The sequence below is a fragment of the Oncorhynchus clarkii genome, chromosome 20 (genome assembly GCF_045791955.1).
Source record: "Oncorhynchus clarkii lewisi isolate Uvic-CL-2024 chromosome 20, UVic_Ocla_1.0, whole genome shotgun sequence".
In the NCBI taxonomy this organism is placed as follows: Eukaryota; Metazoa; Chordata; class Actinopteri; order Salmoniformes; family Salmonidae; genus Oncorhynchus; species Oncorhynchus clarkii.
The window spans coordinates 2,672,799-2,695,130 of NC_092166.1; the positions used below are offsets into that span (position 1 = coordinate 2,672,799).

General features: G+C 39.5%; 1 protein-coding gene across 1 annotated transcript in view; it reads left to right on the plus strand.

Annotated features, from left to right (window-relative positions):
- LOC139376509 (adenylate kinase isoenzyme 5-like) overlaps positions 1-22,332 on the plus strand; it is a 122,607-nt gene that overhangs the window by 47,632 nt on the left and 52,643 nt on the right. The window contains exons 4-5 of the mRNA XM_071119195.1: positions 7,195-7,271; positions 19,659-19,707. Of these exons, the coding sequence (XP_070975296.1) occupies positions 7,195-7,271; positions 19,659-19,707 (126 nt within the window). The remainder of the gene's footprint in view (positions 1-7,194; positions 7,272-19,658; positions 19,708-22,332) is intronic.

Sequence of the window (22,332 nt, forward strand, 5' to 3'; positions counted from 1 at the left end):
CCTCTTCAACAACAACAAACAAAAACTAGGTTTTAAAAATGTTCCCGGGCCTGACTACGTGAAAATTACAATTCATCAGTCCGATTAGTTCAGAAGATGCAGAACAGAATAAGCGATTCGTTCTGTAAAAAAAAAGATCAAGTTCACATCAAGTTCACATCACATCAAGTTCACATCAAATTCACATCACATCAAGTTCACATCAAGTTCACATCACATCAAGTTCACATCACATCAAGTTCATATATTGCGCAATATCCATTTGAAAATGTCTAGCATGAAAACATGCACAGGAAAGGACAACGGTTCACTGCTGGCACCTCATGTTCCTATCCTTTAATAATGATGATTCATTATACACAGTCAATGAACATTCACATCCTCTTCAGTTATTTTAACAATGAGAGCGGCTTGATTATATACTACATGCACTGCCAATAGTCTAGTCTAAACCATCAGCCATAATATAGACTATCTCATACCATTATTATAGGAGTAAGGCTGTTTATAGGAGTCGGCTATATATATAGAAGTAGACTATATTTATAGGAGTAGCCTATATTTATAGGAGTAGCCTATATTTGTAGGAGTAGCCTATATTTATAGAAGTGAGGCTATTTATAGGAGTAGCCTATATTTATAGGAGTCGGCTATATTTATAGGAGTAGGATATATTTATAGGAGTAGCCTATATTTATAGGAGTAGCCTATATTTATAGGAGTAGCCTATATTTATAGGAGTGAGGCTATTTATAGGAGTCGGCTATATTTAGTAGGCTATATTTATAGGAGTCGGCTATATTTATAGGAGACGGCTATATTTATAGGAGTCGGCTATATTTATAGGAGTCGGCTATATTTATAGGAGTCGGCTATATTTATAGGAGTAGGCTATATTTATAGGAGTAGCCTATATTTATAGGAGTCGGCTATATTTAGTATTCATAATAATGATATGACTATAGACAGGGCTGTAGTCATAATAATGATACTATAGACAGGGCTATAGTCATAATAATGATATGACTATAGACAGGGCTGTAGTCATAATAATGATGTGACTATAGACAGGGCTGTAGTCATAATAATGATACTATAGACAGGGCTGTAGTCATAATAATGATACTATAGACAGGGCTGTAGTCATAATAATGATATGACTATAGACAGGGCTGTAGTCATAATAATGATATGACTATAGACAGGGCTGTAGTCATAATAATGATACTATAGACAGGGCTGTAGTCATAATAATGATACTATAGACAGGGCTGTAGTCATAATAATGATACTATAGACAGGGCTGTAGTCATAATAATGATATGACTATAGACAGGGCTGTAGTCATAATAATGATGTGACTATAGACAGGGCTGTAGTCATAATAATGATACTATAGACAGGGCTGTAGTCATAATAATGATATGACTATAGACAGGGCTGTAGTCATAATAATGATATGACTATAGACAGGGCTGTAGTCATAATAATGATGTGACTATAGACAGGGCTGTAGTCATAATAATGATATGACTATAGACAGGGCTGTAGTCATAATAATTATGTGACTATAGACAGGGCTGTAGTCATAATAATGATACTATAGACAGGGCTGTAGTCATAATAATGATATGACTATAGACAGGGCTGTAGTCATAATAATGATATGACTATAGACAGGGCTGTAGTCATACTAATTATGTGACTATAGACAGGGCTGTAGTCATACTAATGATACTATAGACAGGGCTGTAGTCATAATAATGATACTATAGACAGGGCTGTAGTCATAATAATGATATGACTATAGACAGGGCTGTAGTCATAATAATGATGCTATAGACAGGGCTGTAGTCATAATAATGATACTATAGACAGGGCTGTAGTCATAATAATGATACTATAGACAGGGCTGTAGTCATACTAATGATACTATAGATAGGGCTGTAGTTCACATAATGATACTATAGACAGGGCTGTAGACATACTAATGATGTGACTATAGACAGGGCTGTAGTCATAATAATGATTCTATAGACAGGGCTGTAGTCATAATACTGATACTATAGACAGGGCTGTAGTCATAATAATGATACTATAGACAGGGCTGTAGTCATAATAAAGATACTATAGACAGGGCTGTAGTCATAATAATGATACTATAGACAAGGCTGTAGTCATAATAATGATACTATAGACAGGGCTGTAGTCATAATAATGATACTATAGACAGGGCTGTAGTCATAATAATGATATGACTATAGACAGGGCTGTAGTCATAATAATGATACTATAGACAGGGCTGTAGTCATAATAATGATACTATAGACAGGGCTGAAGTCATAATAATGACATGACTATAGACAGGGCTGTAGTCATAATAATGATACTATAGACAGGGCTGTAGTCATAATAATGATATGACTATAGACAGGGCTGTAGTCATAATAATGATACTATAGACAGGGCTGTAGTCATATTAATGATACTATAGACAGGGCTGTAGTCATAATAATGATACTATAGACAGGGCTGTAGTCATAATAATGATACTATAGACAGGGCTGTAGTCATAATAATGATATGACTATAGACAGGGCTGTAGTCATAATAATGATATGACTATAGACAGGGCTGTAGTCATAATAATGATATGACTATAGACAGGGCTGTAGTCATAATAATGATATGACTATAGACAGGGCTGTATTCATAATAATGATATGACTATAGACAGGGCTGTAGTCATAATAATGATATGACTATAGACAAGGCTGTAGTCATAATAATGATACTATAGACAGGGCTGTAGTCATAATAATGATATGACTATAGACAGGGCTGTAGTCATAATAATGATACTATAGACAGGGCTGTAGTCATATTAATGATACTATAGACAGGGCTGTAGTCATAATAATGATATGACTATAGACAGGGCTGTAGTCATAATAATGATACTATAGACAGGGCTGTAGTCATAATAATGATATGACTATAGACAAGGCTGTAGTCATAATAATGACATGACTATAGACAGGGCTGTAGTCATAATAATGATACTATAGACAGGGCTGTAGTCATAATAATGATATGACTATAGACAAGGCTGTAGTAATAATAATGATATGACTATAGACAGGGCTGTAGTTATAATAATGATGTGACTATAGACAGGGCTGTAGTCATAATAATGATGTGACTATAGACAGGGCTGTAGTCATAATAATGATATGACTATAGACAGGGCTGTAGTCATAATAATGATACTATAGACAGGGCTGTAGTCATAATAATGATACTATAGACAGGGCTGTAGTCATAATAATGATATGACTATAGACAGGGCTGTAGTCATAATAATGATATGACTATAGACAGGGCTGTAGTCATAATAATGATGTGACTATAGACAGGGCTGTAGTCATAATAATGATACTATAGACAGGGCTGTAGTCATAATAATGATACTATAGACAGGGCTGTAGTCATAATAATGACATGACTATAGACAGGGCTGTAGTCATAATAATGATACTATAGACAGGGCTGTAGTCATAATAATGATATGACTATAGACAGGGCTGTAGTCATAATAATGATATGACTATAGACAGGGCTGTAGTCATAATAATGATACTATAGACAGGGCTGTAGTCATAATAATGATATGACTATAGACAAGGCTGTAGTAATAATAATGATATGACTATAGACAGCGCTGTAGTTATAATAATGATGTGACTATAGACAGGGCTGTAGTCATAATAATGATGTGACTATAGACAGGGCTGTAGTCATAATAATGATATGACTATAGACAGGGCTGTAGTCATAATAATGATACTATAGACAGGGCTGTAGTCATAATAATGATATGACTATAGACAGGGCTGTAGTCATAATAATGATATGACTATAGACAGGGCTGTAGTCATAATAATGATGTGACTATAGACAGGGCTGTAGTCATAATAATGATACTATAGACAGGGCTGTAGTCATAATAATGATACTATAGACAGGGCTGTAGTCATAATAATGACATGACTATAGACAGGGCTGTAGTCATAATAATGATACTATAGACAGGGCTGTAGTCATAATAATGATATGACTATAGACAGGGCTGTAGTCATAATAATGATACTATAGACAGGGCTGTAGTCATATTAATGATACTATAGACAGGGCTGTAGTCATAATAATGATACTATAGACAGGGCTGTAGTCATAATAATGATACTATAGACAGGGCTGTAGTCATAATAATGATATGACTATAGACAAGGCTGTAGTCATAATAATGATATGACTATAGACAGGGCTGTAGTCATAATAATGATATGACTATAGACAGGGCTGTAGTCATAATAATGATACTATAGACAGGGCTGTAGTCATATTAATGATATGACTATAGACAAGGCTGTAGTCATAATAATGATATGACTATAGACAGGGCTGTAGTCATAATAATGATACTATAGACAGGGCTGTAGTCATAATAATGATATGACTATAGACAGGGCTGTAGTCATAATAATGATGTGACTATAGACAGGGCTGTAGTCATAATAATGATGTGACTATAGACAGGGCTGTAGTCATAATAATGATATGACTATAGACAGGGCTGTAGTCATAATAATGATACTATAGACATCGCTGTAGTCATAATAATGATACTATAGACAGGGCTGTAGTCATAATAATGATACTATAGACAGGGCTGTAGTCATAATAATGATATGACTATAGACAGGGCTGTAGTCATAATAATGATATGACTATAGACAGGGCTGTAGTCATAATAATGATACTATAGACAGGGCTGTAATCATAATAATGATACTATAGACAGGGCTCTAGTCATAATAATGATATGACTATAGACAGGGCTGTAGTCATAATAATGATATGACTATAGACAGGGCTGTAGTCATAATAATGATGTGACTATAGACAGGGCTGTAGTCATAATAATGATGTGACTATAGACAGGGCTGTAGTCATAATAATGATATGACTATAGACAGGGCTGTAGTCATAATAATGATACTATAGACAGGGCTGTAGTCATAATAATGATACTATAGACAGGGCTGTAGTCATAATAATGATATGACTATAGACAGGGCTGTAGTCATAATAATGATACTATAGACAGGGCTGTAGTCATAATAATGATATGACTATAGACAGGGCTGAAGTCATAATAATGATACTATAGACAGGGCTGTAGTCATAATAATGATGTGACTATAGACAGGGCTGTAGTCATAATAATGATGTGACTATAGACAGGGCTGTAGTCATAATAATGATGTGACTATAGACAGGGCTGTAGTCATAATAATGATATGACTATAGACAGGGCTGTAGTCATAATAATGATGTGACTATAGACAGGGCTGTAGTCATAATAATGATACTATAGACAGGGCTGTAGTCATAATAATGATACTATAGACAGGGCTGTAGTCATAATAATGATACTATAGACAGGGCTGTAGTCATAATAATGATATGACTATAGACAAGGCTGTAGTCATAATAATGATATGACTATAGACAGGGCTGTAGTCATAATAATGATGTGACTATAGACAGGGCTGTAGTCATAATAATGATGTGACTATAGACAGGGCTGTAGTCATAATAATGATATGACTATAGACAGGGCTGTAGTCATAATAATGATACTATAGACAGGGCTGTAGTCATAATAATGATACTATAGACAGGGCTCTAGTCATAATAATGATATGACTATAGACAGGGCTGTAGTCATAATAATGATATGACTATAGACAGGGCTGTAGTCATAATAATGATGTGACTATAGACAGGGCTGTAGTCATAATAATGATGTGACTATAGACAGGGATGTAGTCATAATAATGACATGACTATAGACAGGGCTGTAGTCATAATAATGATATGACTATAGACAGGGCTGTAGTCATAATAATGATATGACTATAGACAGGGCTGTAGTCATAATAATGATGTGACTATAGACAGGGCTGTAGTCATAATAATGATATGACTATAGACAGGGCTGTAGTCATAATAATGATACTATAGACAGGGCTGTAGTCATAATAATGATACTATAGACAGGGCTGTAGTCATAATAATGATACTATAGACAGGGCTGTAGTCATAATAATGATATGACTATAGACAGGGCTGTAGTCATAATAATGATACTATAGACAGGGCTGTAGTCATAATAATGATATGACTATAGACAGGGCTGAAGTCATAATAATGATACTATAGACAGGGCTGTAGTCATAATAATTATGTGACTATAGACAGGGCTGTAGTCATAATAATGATGTGACTATAGACAGGGCTGTAGTCATAATAATGATGTGACTATAGACAGGGCTGTAGTCATAATAATGATATGACTATAGACAGGGCTGTAGTCATAATAATGATGTGACTATAGACAGGGCTGTAGTCATAATAATGATACTATAGACAGGGCTGTAGTCATAATAATGATACTATAGACAGGGCTGTAGTCATAATAATGATACTATAGACAGGGCTTTAGTCATAATAATGATACTATAGACAGGGCTGTAGTCATAATAATGACATGACTATAGACAGGGCTGTAGTCATAATAATGATACTATAGACAGGGCTGTAGTCATAATAATGATATGACTATAGACATGCCTGTAGTCATAATAATGATGTGACTATAGACAGGGCTGTAGTCATAATAATGATGTGACTATAGACAGGGCTGTAGTCATAATAATGATGTGACTATAGACAGGGCTGTAGTCATAATAATGATGTGACTATAGACAGGGCTGTAGTCATAATACTGTGAGTCATACAACAAGCCTTTTCAGTCTGCTTCCTTGAAATCTGAATCTGGGTCATGATGCAGTGATTCACCAACTACAGAGTCAGACCGTACCTTAAGACTGTAGAGCTGCTGTGTGTGCAGGCGTTGGTTCTAGTCCTGCACTAACACACCTGTTTCAAAGAGTCAACTTATCATGGTATTCAGTCCGGACCAGAATGTGTTTCATCGGGTGTGTTCATGCCTGGCTGGAACAAAAGCATGCACATAGTAACACTCCCTGGATATATTTTTATAGTAATGGTCTGTCTGTCTGTCTGTCTGTCTGTCTGTCTGTCTGTCTGTCTGTCTGTCTGCAGGCCCCAGTGAGCTGGATCTCAGTCTCCTAGGAGACAATACTAGTCTGGTAGACGTCCCATTCAGAAATGAAGAGCAGGTAAGAACAGAGCACTTCTCATGCTCCTCTCCTCGATTATCTTCCTCTCCTCCTCTATTAATCTTCCTCTCCTCTCCCCCTGTTCTCTTCTCCTCTCCCCCTGTTCTCTTCTCCTCTCCCCCTGTTCTCTTCTCCTCTCCCCCTGTTCTCTTCTCCTCTCCCCCTGTTCTCTTCTCCTCTCCCCCTGTTCTCTTCTCCTCTCCCCCTGTTCACCTCTCCTCTCCTCCTTCCCCCTCTAATTCCATGTAGTAATTTTACTGGGGAAAAGCACCATAATAATCCAATCTCTTCTATTGTAATGTTTATCAGATATTTGATATGAAACTAGTTGTCTGAGCCCCGGCTACAGTCCCAAATGACCCCCTATTCCCTAGTGCACTACTTTAGACCAGAACCCTATTCCCTATATAGTGCACTACTATAGACCAGAGCCCTATTCCCTATATAGTGCACTACTATAGACCAGAGCCCTATTCCCTATATAGTGCACTACTATAGACCAGAACCCTATTCCCTATATAGTGCACTACTATAGACCAGAGCCCTATTCCCTATATAGTGCACTACTATAGACCAGAGCCCTATTCCCTATATAGTGCACTACTACAGACCAGAGCCCTATTCCCTATATAGTGCACTACTACAGACCAGAGCCCTATTCCCTATATAGTGCACTACTTTAGACCAGAACCGTATTCCCTATGTAGTACACTACTATAGACCAGAACCCTATTCCCTATATAGTGCACTACTATAGACCAGAGCCCTATTCCCTATAGAGTGCACTACTTTAGACCAGAGCCCTATTCCCTATATAGTGCAATACTATAGACCAGAACCCTATTCCCTATATAGTGCACTACTATAGACCAGAGCCCTATTCCCTATACAGTGCACTACTATAGACCAGAGCCCTATTCCCTATATAGTGCACTACTATAGACCAGAGCCCTATTCCCTATATAGTGCTCTACTATAGACCAGAGCCCTATTCCCTATATAGTGCACTACTATAGACCCACAATATCTATTTCTGCTGTTCAGCGACCCAGGCACACATTAACTTAATAACAATTCTCATTATATAATCACCAAGACATTACTAAGGCTGTTCTGAAACTATATCATATAATCACCAATACATTACTAAGGCTGTTCTGAACCTATATCATATAATCACCAAGACATTACTAAGGCTGTTCTGAACCTATATCATATAATCACCAAGACATTACTAAGGCTGTTCTGAACCTATATCATATATCATATAATCACCAAGACATTACTAAGGCTGTTCTGAACCTATATCATATATCATATAATCACCAAGACATTACTAAGGCTGTTCTGAACCTATATCATATATTCACCAAGACATTACTAAGGCTGTTCTGAACCTATATCATATAATCACCAAGACATTACTAAGGCTGTTCTGAACCTATATCATATAATCACCAAGACATTACTAAGGCTGTTCTGAACCTATATCATATATCATATATTCACCAAGACATTACTAAGGCTGTTCTGAACCTATATCATATAATCACCAAGACATTACGAAGGCTGTTCTGAACCTATATCATATAATCACCAAGACATTACTAAGGCTGTTCTGAACCTATATCATATATCATATAACCACTAAGGCTGTTCTGAACCTATATCATATATCATATAACCACTAAGGCTGTTCTGAACCTATATCATATATTCACCAAAACATTACTAAGGCTGTTCTGAACCTATATCATATATCATATAATCACCAAGACATTACTAAGGCTGTTCTGAACCTATATCATATAATCACCAAGACATTACTAAGGCTGTTCTGAACCTATATCATATATTCACCAAGACATTACTAAGGCTGTTCTGAACCTATATCATATAATCACCAAGACATTACTAAGGCTGTTCTGAACCTATATCATATATAATATATTCACCATGACATTACTAAGGCTGTTCTGAACCTATATCATATATAATATATTCACCATGACATTACTAAGGCTGTTCTGAACCTATATCATATATCATATAATCACCAAGACATTACTAAGGCTGTTCTGAACCTATATCATATAATCACCAAGACATTACTAAGGCTGTTCTGAACCTATATCATATATCATATATTCACCAAGACATTACTAAGGCTGTTCTGAACCTATATCATATATCATATATTCACCATGACATTACTAAGGCTGTTCTGAACCTATATCATATATCATATAATCACCAAGACATTACTAAGGCTGTTCTGAACCTATATCATATAATCACCATGACATTACTAAGGCTGTTCTGAACCTATATCATATATCATATATTCACCATGACATTACTAAGGCTGTTCTGAACCTATATCATATATCATATATTCACCAAGACATTACTAAGGCTGTTCTGAATCTATATCATATATCATATAACAACTAAGGCTGTTCTGAACCTATATCATATATTCACCATGACATTACTAAGGCTGTTCTGAACCTATATCATATGATCACTAAGACATTACTAAGGCTGTTCTGAACCTATATCATATATCATATAACCACTAAGGCTGTTCTGAACCTATATCATATATCATATAACCACTAAGGCTGTTCTGAACCTATATCATATATCATATAATCACCAAGACATTACTAAGGCTGTTCTGAACCTATATCATATATCATATAATCACTAAGACATTACTAAGGCTGTTCTGAACCTATATCATATATCATATAACCACTAAGGCTGTTCTGAACCTTTATCATATATCATATAACCACTAAGGCTGTTCTGAACCTATATCATATAATCACCAAGACATTACTAAGGCTGTTCTGAACCTATATCATGTATCATATATTCACCAAGACATTACTAAGGCTGTTCTGAACCTATATCATATAATCACCAAGACATTACGAAGGCTGTTCTGAACCTATATCATATATCATATATTCACCAAGACATTACTAAGGATGTTCTGAACCTATATCATATATCATATATTCACCAAGACATTACTAAGGATGTTCTGAACCTATATCATATATTCACCAAGACATTACTAAGGCTGTTCTGAACCTATATCATATAATCACCAAGACATTACGAAGGCTGTTCTGAACCTATATCATATATCATATATTCACCAAGACATTACTAAGGATGTTCTGAACCTATATCATATATTCACCAAGACATTACTAAGGCTGTTCTGAACCTATATCATATAATCACCAAGACATTACTAAGGCTGTTCTGAACCTATATCATATAATCACTAAGACATTACTAAGGCTGTTCTGAACCTATATCATATAATCACCAAGACATTACTAAGGCTGTTCTGAACCTATATCATATAATCACTAAGACATTACTAAGGCTGTTCTGAACCTATATCATATATCATATAATCACCAAGACATTACTAAGGCTGTTCTGAACCTATATCATATATCATATATTCACCAAGACATTACTAAGGCTGTTCTGAACCTATATCATATAATCACCAAGACATTACTAAGGCTGTTCTGAACCTATATCATATAATCACCATGACATTACTAAGGCTGTTCTGAACCTATATCATATAATCACCAAGACATTACTAAGGCTGTTCTGAACCTATATCATATAATCACTAAGACATTACTAAGGCTGTTCTGAACCTATATCATATATCATATAATCACCTAGACATTACTAAGGCTGTTCTGAACCTATATCATATATCATATATTCACCAAGACATTACTAAGGCTGTTCTGAACCTATATCATATAATCACCAAGACATTACTAAGGCTGTTCTGAACCTATATCATATAATCACTAAGACATTACTAAGGCTGTTCTGAACCTATATCATATATCATATAATCACCAAGACATTACTAAGGCTGTTCTGAACCTATATCATATATCATATATTCACCAAGACATTACTAAGGCTGTTCTGAACCTATATCATATAATCACCAAGACATTACTAAGGCTGTTCTGAACCTATATCATATATCATATCATCACCAAGACATTACTAAGGCTGTTCTGAACCTATATCATATATCATATAATCACCAAGACATTACTAAGGCTGTTCTGAACCTATATCATATAATCACCAAGACATTACTAAGGCTGTTCTGAATCTATATCATATATCATATAATCACCAAGACATTACTAAGGCTGTTCTGAACCTATATCATATAATCACCAAGACATTACTAAGGCTGTTCTGAACCTCTATCATATATCATATAATCACCAAGACATTACTAAGGCTGTTCTGAACCTATATCATATATCATATATTCACCAAGACATTACTAAGGCTGTTCTGAACCTATATCATATATTCACCAAGACATTACTAAGGCTGTTCTGAACCTATATCATATAATCACCATGACATTACTAAGGCTGTTCTGAACTTATATCATATAATCACCAAGACATTTCGAAGGCTGTTCTGAACCTATATCATATAATCACCAAGACATTACGAAGGCTGTTCTGAACCTATATCATATAATCACCAAGACATTACGAAGGCTGTTCTGAACCTATATCATATATTCACCAAGACATTACTAAGGCTGTTCTGAACCTTTATCATATATTCACCAAGACATTACTAAGGCTGTTCTGAACCTATATCATATAATCTCCAAGACATTACGAAGGCTGTTCTGAACCTATATCATATAATCACCAAGACATTACGAAGGCTGTTCTGAACCTATATCATATATTCACCATGACATTACGAAGGCTGTTCTGAACCTATATCATATAATCACCTAGACATTACTAAGGCTGTTCTGAACCTATATCATATATCATATAATCACCAAGACATTACGAAGGCTGTTCTGAACCTATATCATATATTCACCTTGACATTACTAAGGCTGTTCTGAACCTATATCATATGATCACTAAGACATTACTAAGGCTGTTCTGAACCTATATCATATATCATATAACCACTAAGGCTGTTCTGAACCTTTATCATATATCATATAACCACTAAGGCTGTTCTGAACCTATATCATATAATCACCAAGACATTACGAATGCTGTTCTGAACCTATATCATATATCATATAACCACTAAGGCTGTTCTGAACCTATATCATATAATCACCAAGACATTACGAATGCTGTTCTGAACCTATATCATATATCATATATTCACCAAGACATTACTAAGGATGTTCTGAATCTATATCATATATTCACCAAGACATTACTAAGGCTGTTCTGAACCTATATCATATATCATATAATCACCAAGACATTACTAAGGCTGTTCTGAACCTTTATCATATATCATATAACCACTAAGGCTGTTCTGAACCTATATCATATATTCACCAAGACATTACTAAGGCTGTTCTGAACCTATATCATATAATCACCAAGACATTACTAAGGCTGTTCTGAACCTATATCATATAATCACCAAGACATTACTAAGGCTGTTCTGAACCTATATCATATAATCACCAAGACATTACTAAGGCTGTTCTGAACCTATATCATATAATCACCAAGACATTACTAAGGCTGTTCTGAACCTGTATCATATAATCACTAAGACATTACTAAGGCTGTTCTGAACCTATATCATATATCATATAATCACCAAGACATTACTAAGGCTGTTCTGAACCTATATCATATATCATATATTCACCAAGACATTACTAAGGCTGTTCTGAACCTATATCATATAATCACCAAGACATTACTAAGGCTGTTCTGAACCTATATCATATATCATATAATCACCTAGACATTACTAAGGCTGTTCTGAACCTATATCATATATCATATATTCACCAAGACATTACTAAGGCTGTTCTGAACCTATATCATATAATCACCAAGACATTACTAAGGCTGTTCTGAACCTATATCATATAATCACCAAGACATTACTAAGGCTGTTCTGAACCTATATCATATATCATATAATCACCAAGACATTACTAAGGCTGTTCTGAACCTATATCATATATCATATATTCACCAAGACATTACTAAGGCTGTTCTGAACCTATATCATATAATCACCAAGACATTACTAAGGCTGTTCTGAACCTATATCATATAATCACCAAGACATTACTAAGGCTGTTCTGAACCTATATCATATAATCACCAAGACATTACTAAGGCTGTTCTGAACCTGTATCATATAATCACTAAGACATTACTAAGGCTGTTCTGAACCTATATCATATATCATATAATCACCAAGACATTACTAAGGCTGTTCTGAACCTATATCATATATCATATATTCACCAAGACATTACTAAGGCTGTTCTGAACCTATATCATATAATCACCAAGACATTACTAAGGCTGTTCTGAACCTATATCATATATCATATAATCACCTAGACATTACTAAGGCTGTTCTGAACCTATATCATATATCATATATTCACCAAGACATTACTAAGGCTGTTCTGAACCTATATCATATAATCACCAAGACATTACTAAGGCTGTTCTGAACCTATATCATATAATCACTAAGACATTACTAAGGCTGTTCTGAACCTATATCATATATCATATAATCACCAAGACATTACTAAGGCTGTTCTGAACCTATATCATATATCATATATTCACCAAGACATTACTAAGGCTGTTCTGAACCTATATCATATAATCACCAAGACATTACTAAGGCTGTTCTGAACCTATATCATATATCATATAATCACCAAGACATTACTAAGGCTATTCTGAACCTATATCATATATCATATAATCACCAAGACATTACTAAGGCTGTTCTGAACCTATATCATATAATCACCAAGACATTACTAAGGCTGTTCTGAACCTATATCATATATCATATAATCACCAAGACATTACTAAGGCTGTTCTGAACCTATATCATATAATCACCAAGACATTACTAAGGCTGTTCTGAACCTATATCATATATCATATATTCACCAAGACATTACTAAGGCTGTTCTGAACCTATATCATATATTCACCAAGACATTACTAAGGCTGTTCTGAACCTATATCATATAATCACCAAGACATTACGAAGGCTGTTCTGAACCTATATCATATATTCACCATGACATTACGAAGGCTGTTCTGAACCTATATCATATAATCACCTAGACATTACTAAGGCTGTTCTGAACCTATATCATATATCATATAATCACCAAGACATTACGAAGGCTGTTCTGAACCTATATCATATATTCACCATGACATTACGAAGGCTGTTCTGAACCTATATCATATAATCACCAAGACATTACTAAGGCTGTTCTGAACCTATATCATATAATCACCTAGACATTACTAAGGCTGTTCTGAACCTATATCATATATTCACCATGACATTACTAAGGCTGTTCTGAACCTATATCATATATTCACCATGGCATTACGAAGGCTCTTTTTATCTCAAGGCTTTTACTGTAATGAAATGTCACATGGGCATTTGAAGCTACAACGTCATTACGAAGCAGAAATTCCTCTTCGTCCTCCACGTACATGTATATGATTTGGACAGAATTATTTTCAGAAATGAAATCTTCTATTTACCTTTCGGAAAAGAGATAGACAGAGCGCCGGCTCCCCTGGAGGCATTTGAATGGACAGATTATTCATATTTAGAGTCATTGTCTGATGCCGTTGGAAGGGGAGAAGCCAGTCTGTGGCAGTATCCCAGTAGCATCCTATTCCCTAGTGACTCTGGTCAAAGGAGTGCACTATATGGGGAATAGGGCTCTGGTCTATAGTAGTGCACTATATAGGGAATAGGGCTCTGGTCTAAAGTAGTGCCCTATATAGGGAATAGGGCTCTGGTCTATAGTAGTGCCCTATATAGGGAATAGGGCTCTGGTCTATAGTAGTGCACTATATAGGGAATAGGGTTCTGGTCTGTAGTAGTGCACTATATAGGGAATAGGGCTCTGGTCTATAGTAGTGCACTATATAGGGAATAGGGTTCTGGTCTGTAGTAGTGCACTATATAGGGAATAGGGCTCTGGTCTATAGTAGTGCACTATATAGGGAATAGGGCTCTGGTCTAAAGTAGTGCCCTATATAGGGAATAGGGCTCTGGTCTATAGTAGTGCACTATATAGGGAATAGGGCTCTGGTCTATAGTAGTGCACTATATAGGGAATAGGGCTCTGGTCTATAGTAGTGCACTATATAGGGAATAGGGCTCTGGTCTATAGTAGTGCACTATATAGGGAATAGGGCTCTGGTCTATAGTAGTGCACTATATGGGGAATAGGGCTCTGGTCTATAGTAGTGCACTATATAGGGAATAGGGCTCTGGTCTATAGTAGTGCACTATATAGGGAATAGGGTTCTGGTCTATAGTAGTGCACTATATGGGGAATAGGGCTCTGGTCTATAGTAGTGCACTATATAGGGAATAGGGCTCTGGTCTATAGTAGTGCACTATATAGGGAATAGGGTTCTGGTCTATAGTAGTGCACTATATAGGGAATAGGGCTCTGGTCTATAGTAGTGCACTATATAGGGAATAGGGCTCTGGTCTGTAGTAGTGCACTATATAGGGAATAGGGCTCTGGTCTATAGTAGTGCACTATATAGGGAATAGGGCTCTGGTCTATAGTAGTGCACTATATGGGGAATAGGGCTCTGGTCTATAGTAGTGCACTATATAGGGAATAGGGCTCTGGTCTGTAGTAGTGCACTATATAGGGAATAGGGCTCTGGTCTAAAGTAGTGCACTATATAGGGAATAGGGCTCTGGTCTAAAGTAGTGCACTATATAGGGAATAGGGCTCTGATCTGTAGTAGTGCACTATATAGGGAACAGGGCTCTGGTCTAAAGTAGTGCAATATATAGGGAATAGGGCTCTGGTCTATAGTAGTGCACTATATAGGGAATAGGGCTCTGGTCTATAGTAGTGCACTATATAGGGAATAGGGCTCTGGTCTATAGTAGTGCACTATATAGGGAATAGGGCTCTGGTCTATAGTAGTGCACTATATAGGGAATAGGGCTCTGGTCTATAGTAGTGCACTATATAGGGAATAGGGCTCTGGTCTATAGTAGTGCACTATATGGGGAATAGGGCTCTGGTCTATAGTAGTGTACTATATAGGGAATATGGTGCCGATTGGGATGAACACAGAGGCCATTGTCTTAAGCTCTCATGTTAGCTGGAGGAAGAGAGTCTTCTCTTCAGTCTTCACTTCCTCACAGTCTTCACTTCCTCTCAGTCTTCACTTCCTCTCAGTCTTCACTTCCTCTCAGTCTTCACTTCCTCTCAATCTTCATTTCCTCACAGTCTTCACTTCCTCTCAGTCTTCAAATCCCCAGCAGCATCTCCCCTCAGTGTCAGAACTATAGACCTCTGTTATAGTGTACCAGACTGTTAAACAAATCTAATTATGTTTAATATTTTTCAAAGTAGCCACCCTTTGCTTTGCTGACAGCTTTGCACACTCATTGGCATTCTCTTAATCAGCTTCACCTGGACCTGGCTGGTTTGTGTGTGAACTGGCTGGTTTGTGTGTGAACTGGCTGGTTTGTGTGTGAACTGGCTGGTTTGTGTGTGAACTGGCTGGTGTTTTCATTTGAATGTGTGTGTGTTGTCTTTTTGTGTATACTGTGTACCTGATTCTTACTGTGAAGGAATCTCTCTCTCCCTCTCTCCCTACCTCCCTCCCTTCCTTCCTCCCTCCCTCCCTCCCTCCCTCCCTCCCTCCCTCCCTCCCTCCCTCCCTCCCTCCCTCCCTCTCTCCCTCTCTCCCTCCCTCCCTCCCTCCCTCCCTCCCTCTCTCTCCCTGAGTCATCAGACCGGCTGGTGGGCTTACGTGACAAACTGGCTCATCATTGGCACCCCAGTCGATTTCACACACATCCACCCTACCCCCTCACCACCCGACCCCCCTCACCACCCTAACCCCCTCACCACCACAACACCACACCCCCTCCCACTGAAATCCAATTAAACTCCTCTTTCACCAGTGCACCTTCCTGTAGTCCATTACACTATATGGTCTATTTACGGGTTGTAACTCCGTCACTCAGTCACGTCAAGCCATTGTTATGAACGTTCTCAAAACACTACTGGCTACTGCCCACAGGACTACTGGCTACTGCCCACAAGACTACTGGCTACTGCCCACAGGACTACTGGCTACTGCCCACAGGACTACTGGCTACTGCCCACAGGACTACTGGCTACTGCCCACAAGACTACTGGTTACTGCCCACAAGACTACTGGTTACTGCCCACAAGACTACTGGCTACTGCCCACAAGACTACTGGTTACTGGCTACTGCCCACAAGACTACTGGTTACTGGCTACTGCCCACAAGACTACTGGCTACTGCCCACAAGACTACTGGCTACTGCCCACAAGACTACTGGCTACTGCCCACAAGACTACTGGTTACTGCCCACAAGACTACTGGCTACTGCCCACAAGACTACTGGTTACTGGCTACTGCCCACAAGACTACTGGCTACTGGCTACTGCCCACAAGACTACTGGTTACTGCCCACAAGACTACTGGCTACTGCCCACAAGACTACTGGTTACTGGCTACTGCCCACAAGACTACTGGCTACTGCCCACAAGACTACTGGTTACTGGCTACTGCCCACAAGACTACTGGTTACTGGCTACTACCCACAAGACTACTGGTTACTGGCTACTGCCCACAAGACTACTGGCTACTGCCCACAAGACTACTGGTTACTGGCTACTGCCCACAAGATTACTGGCTACTGCCCACAAGACTACTGGTTACTGGCTACTGCCCACAAGACTGCTGGTTACTGGCTACTACCCACAAGACTACTGGTTACTGGCTACTGCCCACAAGACTACTGGCTACTGCCCACAAGACTACTGGCTACTGCCCACAAGACTACTGGTTACTGGCTACTGCCCACAAGACTACTGGTTACTGGCTACTGCCCACAAGACTACTGGTTACTGGCTACTGCCAACAAGACTACTGGTTACTGGCTACTGCCAAATAGACTACTGGTTACTGGCTACTGCCAACAAGACTACTGGTTACTGGCTACTGCCCACAAGACTACTGGCTACTGCCCACAAGACTACTGATTACTGGCTACTGCCCACAAGACTACTGGTTACTGGCTACTGACCAAAGGACTACTGGTTACTGGCTACTGCCAACAAGACTACTGGTTACTGGCTACTGCCCACAAGAATACTGGCTACTGCCCACAATACTACAGGTTACTGGCTACTGCCCACAAGACTACTGGTTACTGGCTACTGCCCACAAGACTACTGGTTACTGGCTACTGCCAACAAGACTACTGGTTACTGGCTACTGCCCACAAGACTACTGGTTACTGGCTACTGCCCACAAGACTACTGGTTACTGGCTACTGCCCACAAGACTACTGGTTACTGGCTACTGCCAACAAGACTACTGGTTACTGGCTACTGACCAAAAGACTACTGCTGGCTACTGCCAACAAGACTACTTGTTACTGGCTACTGACCAAAGGACTACTGGTTACTGGCTACTGCCCAAAGGACTACTGGTTACTGGCTACTGCCCACAAGACTACAGGTTACTGGCTACTGCCCACAAGACTACTGGCCACTGCCCACAAGACTACTGGTTACTGGCTACTGCCCACAAGACTACAGGTTACTGGCTACTGCCTACAAGACTACAGGTTACTGGCTACTGCCCACAAGACTACTGGCCACTGCCCACAAGACTACTGGTTACTGGCTACTGCCCACAAGACTACAGGTTACTGGCTACTGCCCACAAGACTACTGGTTACTGGCTACTGCCCACAAGACTACTGGTTACTGGCTACTGCCCACAAGACTACAGGTTACTGGCTACTGACCAAAATACTACTGGTTCCTGGCTACTTACCAAAGGACTACTGGTTACTGGCTACTGCCCAAAGGACTACTGGCTACTGCCCACAAGACTACTGGCTACTGCCCACAAGACTACTGATACTGGCTACTGCCCAAAGGACTACTGGTTACTGGCTACTGACCAAAGGACTACTGGTTACTGCCCAAAAGGCTACTGGTGCCCAAAGTTGCCATTAGCTAGCTAGCTAGCTAGCTAGCTGTCTGTCTGTCTGTCTGTGTCAGATTAGCATGTTTTATTAAATCAACAGCACTTTTCTTGTAAAACGTTTGTCAAAAGACATCTAGTTTGTCAAATGTGAACATAACGCCAGATTTGTTTTGTAAATTAATGTTTCTTAATTGTATTGAAAACCATTCTCTCCATCTCTCTCATCCTCTCTCTCTCTCTCTCTCTCCATCTCTCTCATCCTCTCTCTGCTAGGTTGAAGAGGAGGAGGATGAAATGGGGTATGCTGAAGGGACTGCAGAGAGTGAGTACATGAGCCTGCATTGATTTCCGATCAGGTCTTGTGTTGGGATAAAAGGCCAGAGTTTTAACTCACTGATTCACTCTCATGCCTGTGTCCCAAATGGCCCCCTATTCCCTATATAGTGCACTACTATAGACCAGAGCCCCATTCCCTATATAGTGCACTACTTTAGACCAGGGCCCTATTCCCTATATAGTGCACTACTCTAGACCAGGGCCCTATTTCCTATATAGTGCACTACTTTAGACCAGAGCCCTATTCCCTATTTAGTGCACTACTTTAGACCAGAGCCCTCTTCCCTAGAGTTTGAGTCTGAGTTTTGGGGCCTCAGACAGATAGAGGACCTTTCCAACCTCATTGAGGGGCCAACCAAGCCGCTTAGCATTGCTGACAGCCTGGCTAGACTGCAGAGTCAAACCCAGGAAATCGTTGCCTAGGCGATATTCTCCCACTCCATAGTTGTAGATCAGTTCAGCAACAAAGTCATCATCCTCTGGCCCAAAGCCGACCATTGTCTTGTTCCATTTTCCACCATAAGGGCCCTTAACAAGCTGCCTTACATCCTTCTTCAAACTCTTTGTGACGTGAAATCTTCCTGTCGATCACATCTAGGTAAAAAGGTGGCCGTTTTGCTTCGGTCCACTTTGAAAAACGAAATTGCAAGGCTCGCCTCAAAGCCACTATACTCCAAGTGAATCAGCTATGTACTGTACGATTATATATCGCGCTCAGTTTGACTACGTTGATTAAGGATCCTTGCAGTTGATTGCCACATAGAAAAGAGAAAGGAAACAGAAGAAACCAGGTAGAACCCAGACATAGAGGGGGGAAAAACACCCTATGAGGCATGATCATCATCATCGTTTTAATTGTCTCTGAACCTGACCACGTTTCCCGCTACCTTTTGTTGCCGTGGCAGCAGTAACACATTTCCTCAAGCGGAAACGCTTCTTCACACTCAACTGATCTAACCCCACCGTCTTCTGTAACACCACCGCTGACCTCACAAACTTATCAACGTCAAAAGTCTGATCCAGGAACCCATTTACCTCCTCTAGATTGTAAATTGAGTCGCCCTCCTCAACTGAGGCCACAGACCCCTGACTCCCCTCTACCACATCCCTCTCAACACTCCCCACTTGCACCCCATCACTCGTTACCGGGCATCTCCTCACTACCTGGGAGACTAGCTTCACCTGAACCCCCTCCTGTACCTCATCACTCATACAGGGAATCTCCTCACTACCTGGGAGACTAGCTTCACCTGAACCCCCTCCTGTACCTCATCACTCATACAGGGAATCTCCTCCACTACCTGGGAGACTAGCTTCACCTGAACCCCCTCCTGTACCTCATCACTCATACAGGGCATCTCCTCACTACCTGGGAGACTAGCTTCACCTGAACCCCCTCCTGTACCTCATCACTCATACAGGGCATCTCCTCCACTACCTGGGAGACTAGCTCCACCTGAACCCCCTCCTGTACCTCATCACTCATACAGGGCTTCTCCTCCACTGCCTGGGAGACTAGCTTCACCTGAACGCCCTCCTGTACACTATTACCGTAGTGGAAATCTCCTCCACTACCTGGGAGACTAGCTGCTACACCTTGCCCTCAACACGGATAACTTGTTCCTCAGCAACAGGTGAGGAACAGGCTGCTCTACCGCTGTCGGCCCACCTCTCCCTACATCAGTGGGCTCAGGCGTTACAAGGACCACCTGCATCTGTCCCTCGGCCTTCTCCCTTTTCGGGCAAGCATGTCGCTTTGGCCAACATCACCACACTCAAAACACCGTTGACTACCCGTACTACCATAAACCACAGTCTGTTGTCAAACTTGACTTTAAACAATACCTCCAAAGTCTGTTCCGGTGAGTCCCAAAACAAACACCTGTCGCCGAAATGACATAACCTGTTTCAGAGCCGGGTGTTTGCAAGCCAACGAAGCAACATAACCTGTTTCAGAGCCGGGTGTTTTCAAACAAACGAAGCAGCATAACCTGTTTCAGAGCCGGGTGTTTGCAAACAAACGAAGCAGCATAACCTGTTTCAGAGCCGGGTGTTTGCAACCCAACGAAGCAGCATAACCTGTTTCAGAGCCGGGTGTTTGCAAACAAACGAAGCAGCATAACCTGTTTCAGAGCCGGGTGTTTGCAACCCAACGAAGCAGCATAACCTGTTTCAGAGCCGGGTGTTTGCAACCCAACGAAGCAGCATAACCTGTTTCAGAGCCGGGTGTTTGCAACCCAACGAAGCAGCATAACCTGTTTCAGAGCCGGGTGTTTGCAAGCCAACGAAACAACATAACCTGTTTCAGAGCCGGGTGTTTGCAAGCCAATGAAGCAACATAACCTGTTTCAGAGCCGGGAGTTTGCAAGCCAACGAAGCAACATAACCTGTTTCAGAGCCGGGTGTTTGCAAGCCAACGAAGCAACATAACCTGTTTCAGAGCCGGGTGTTTGCAAGCCAACGAAGCAACATAACCTGTTTCAGAGCCGGGTGTTTTCAAACAAACGAAGCAGCATAACCTGTTTCAGAGCCGGGTGTTTGCAAACAAACGAAGCAGCATAACCTGTTTCAGAGCCGGGTGTTTGCAAACAAACGAAGCAGCATAACCTGT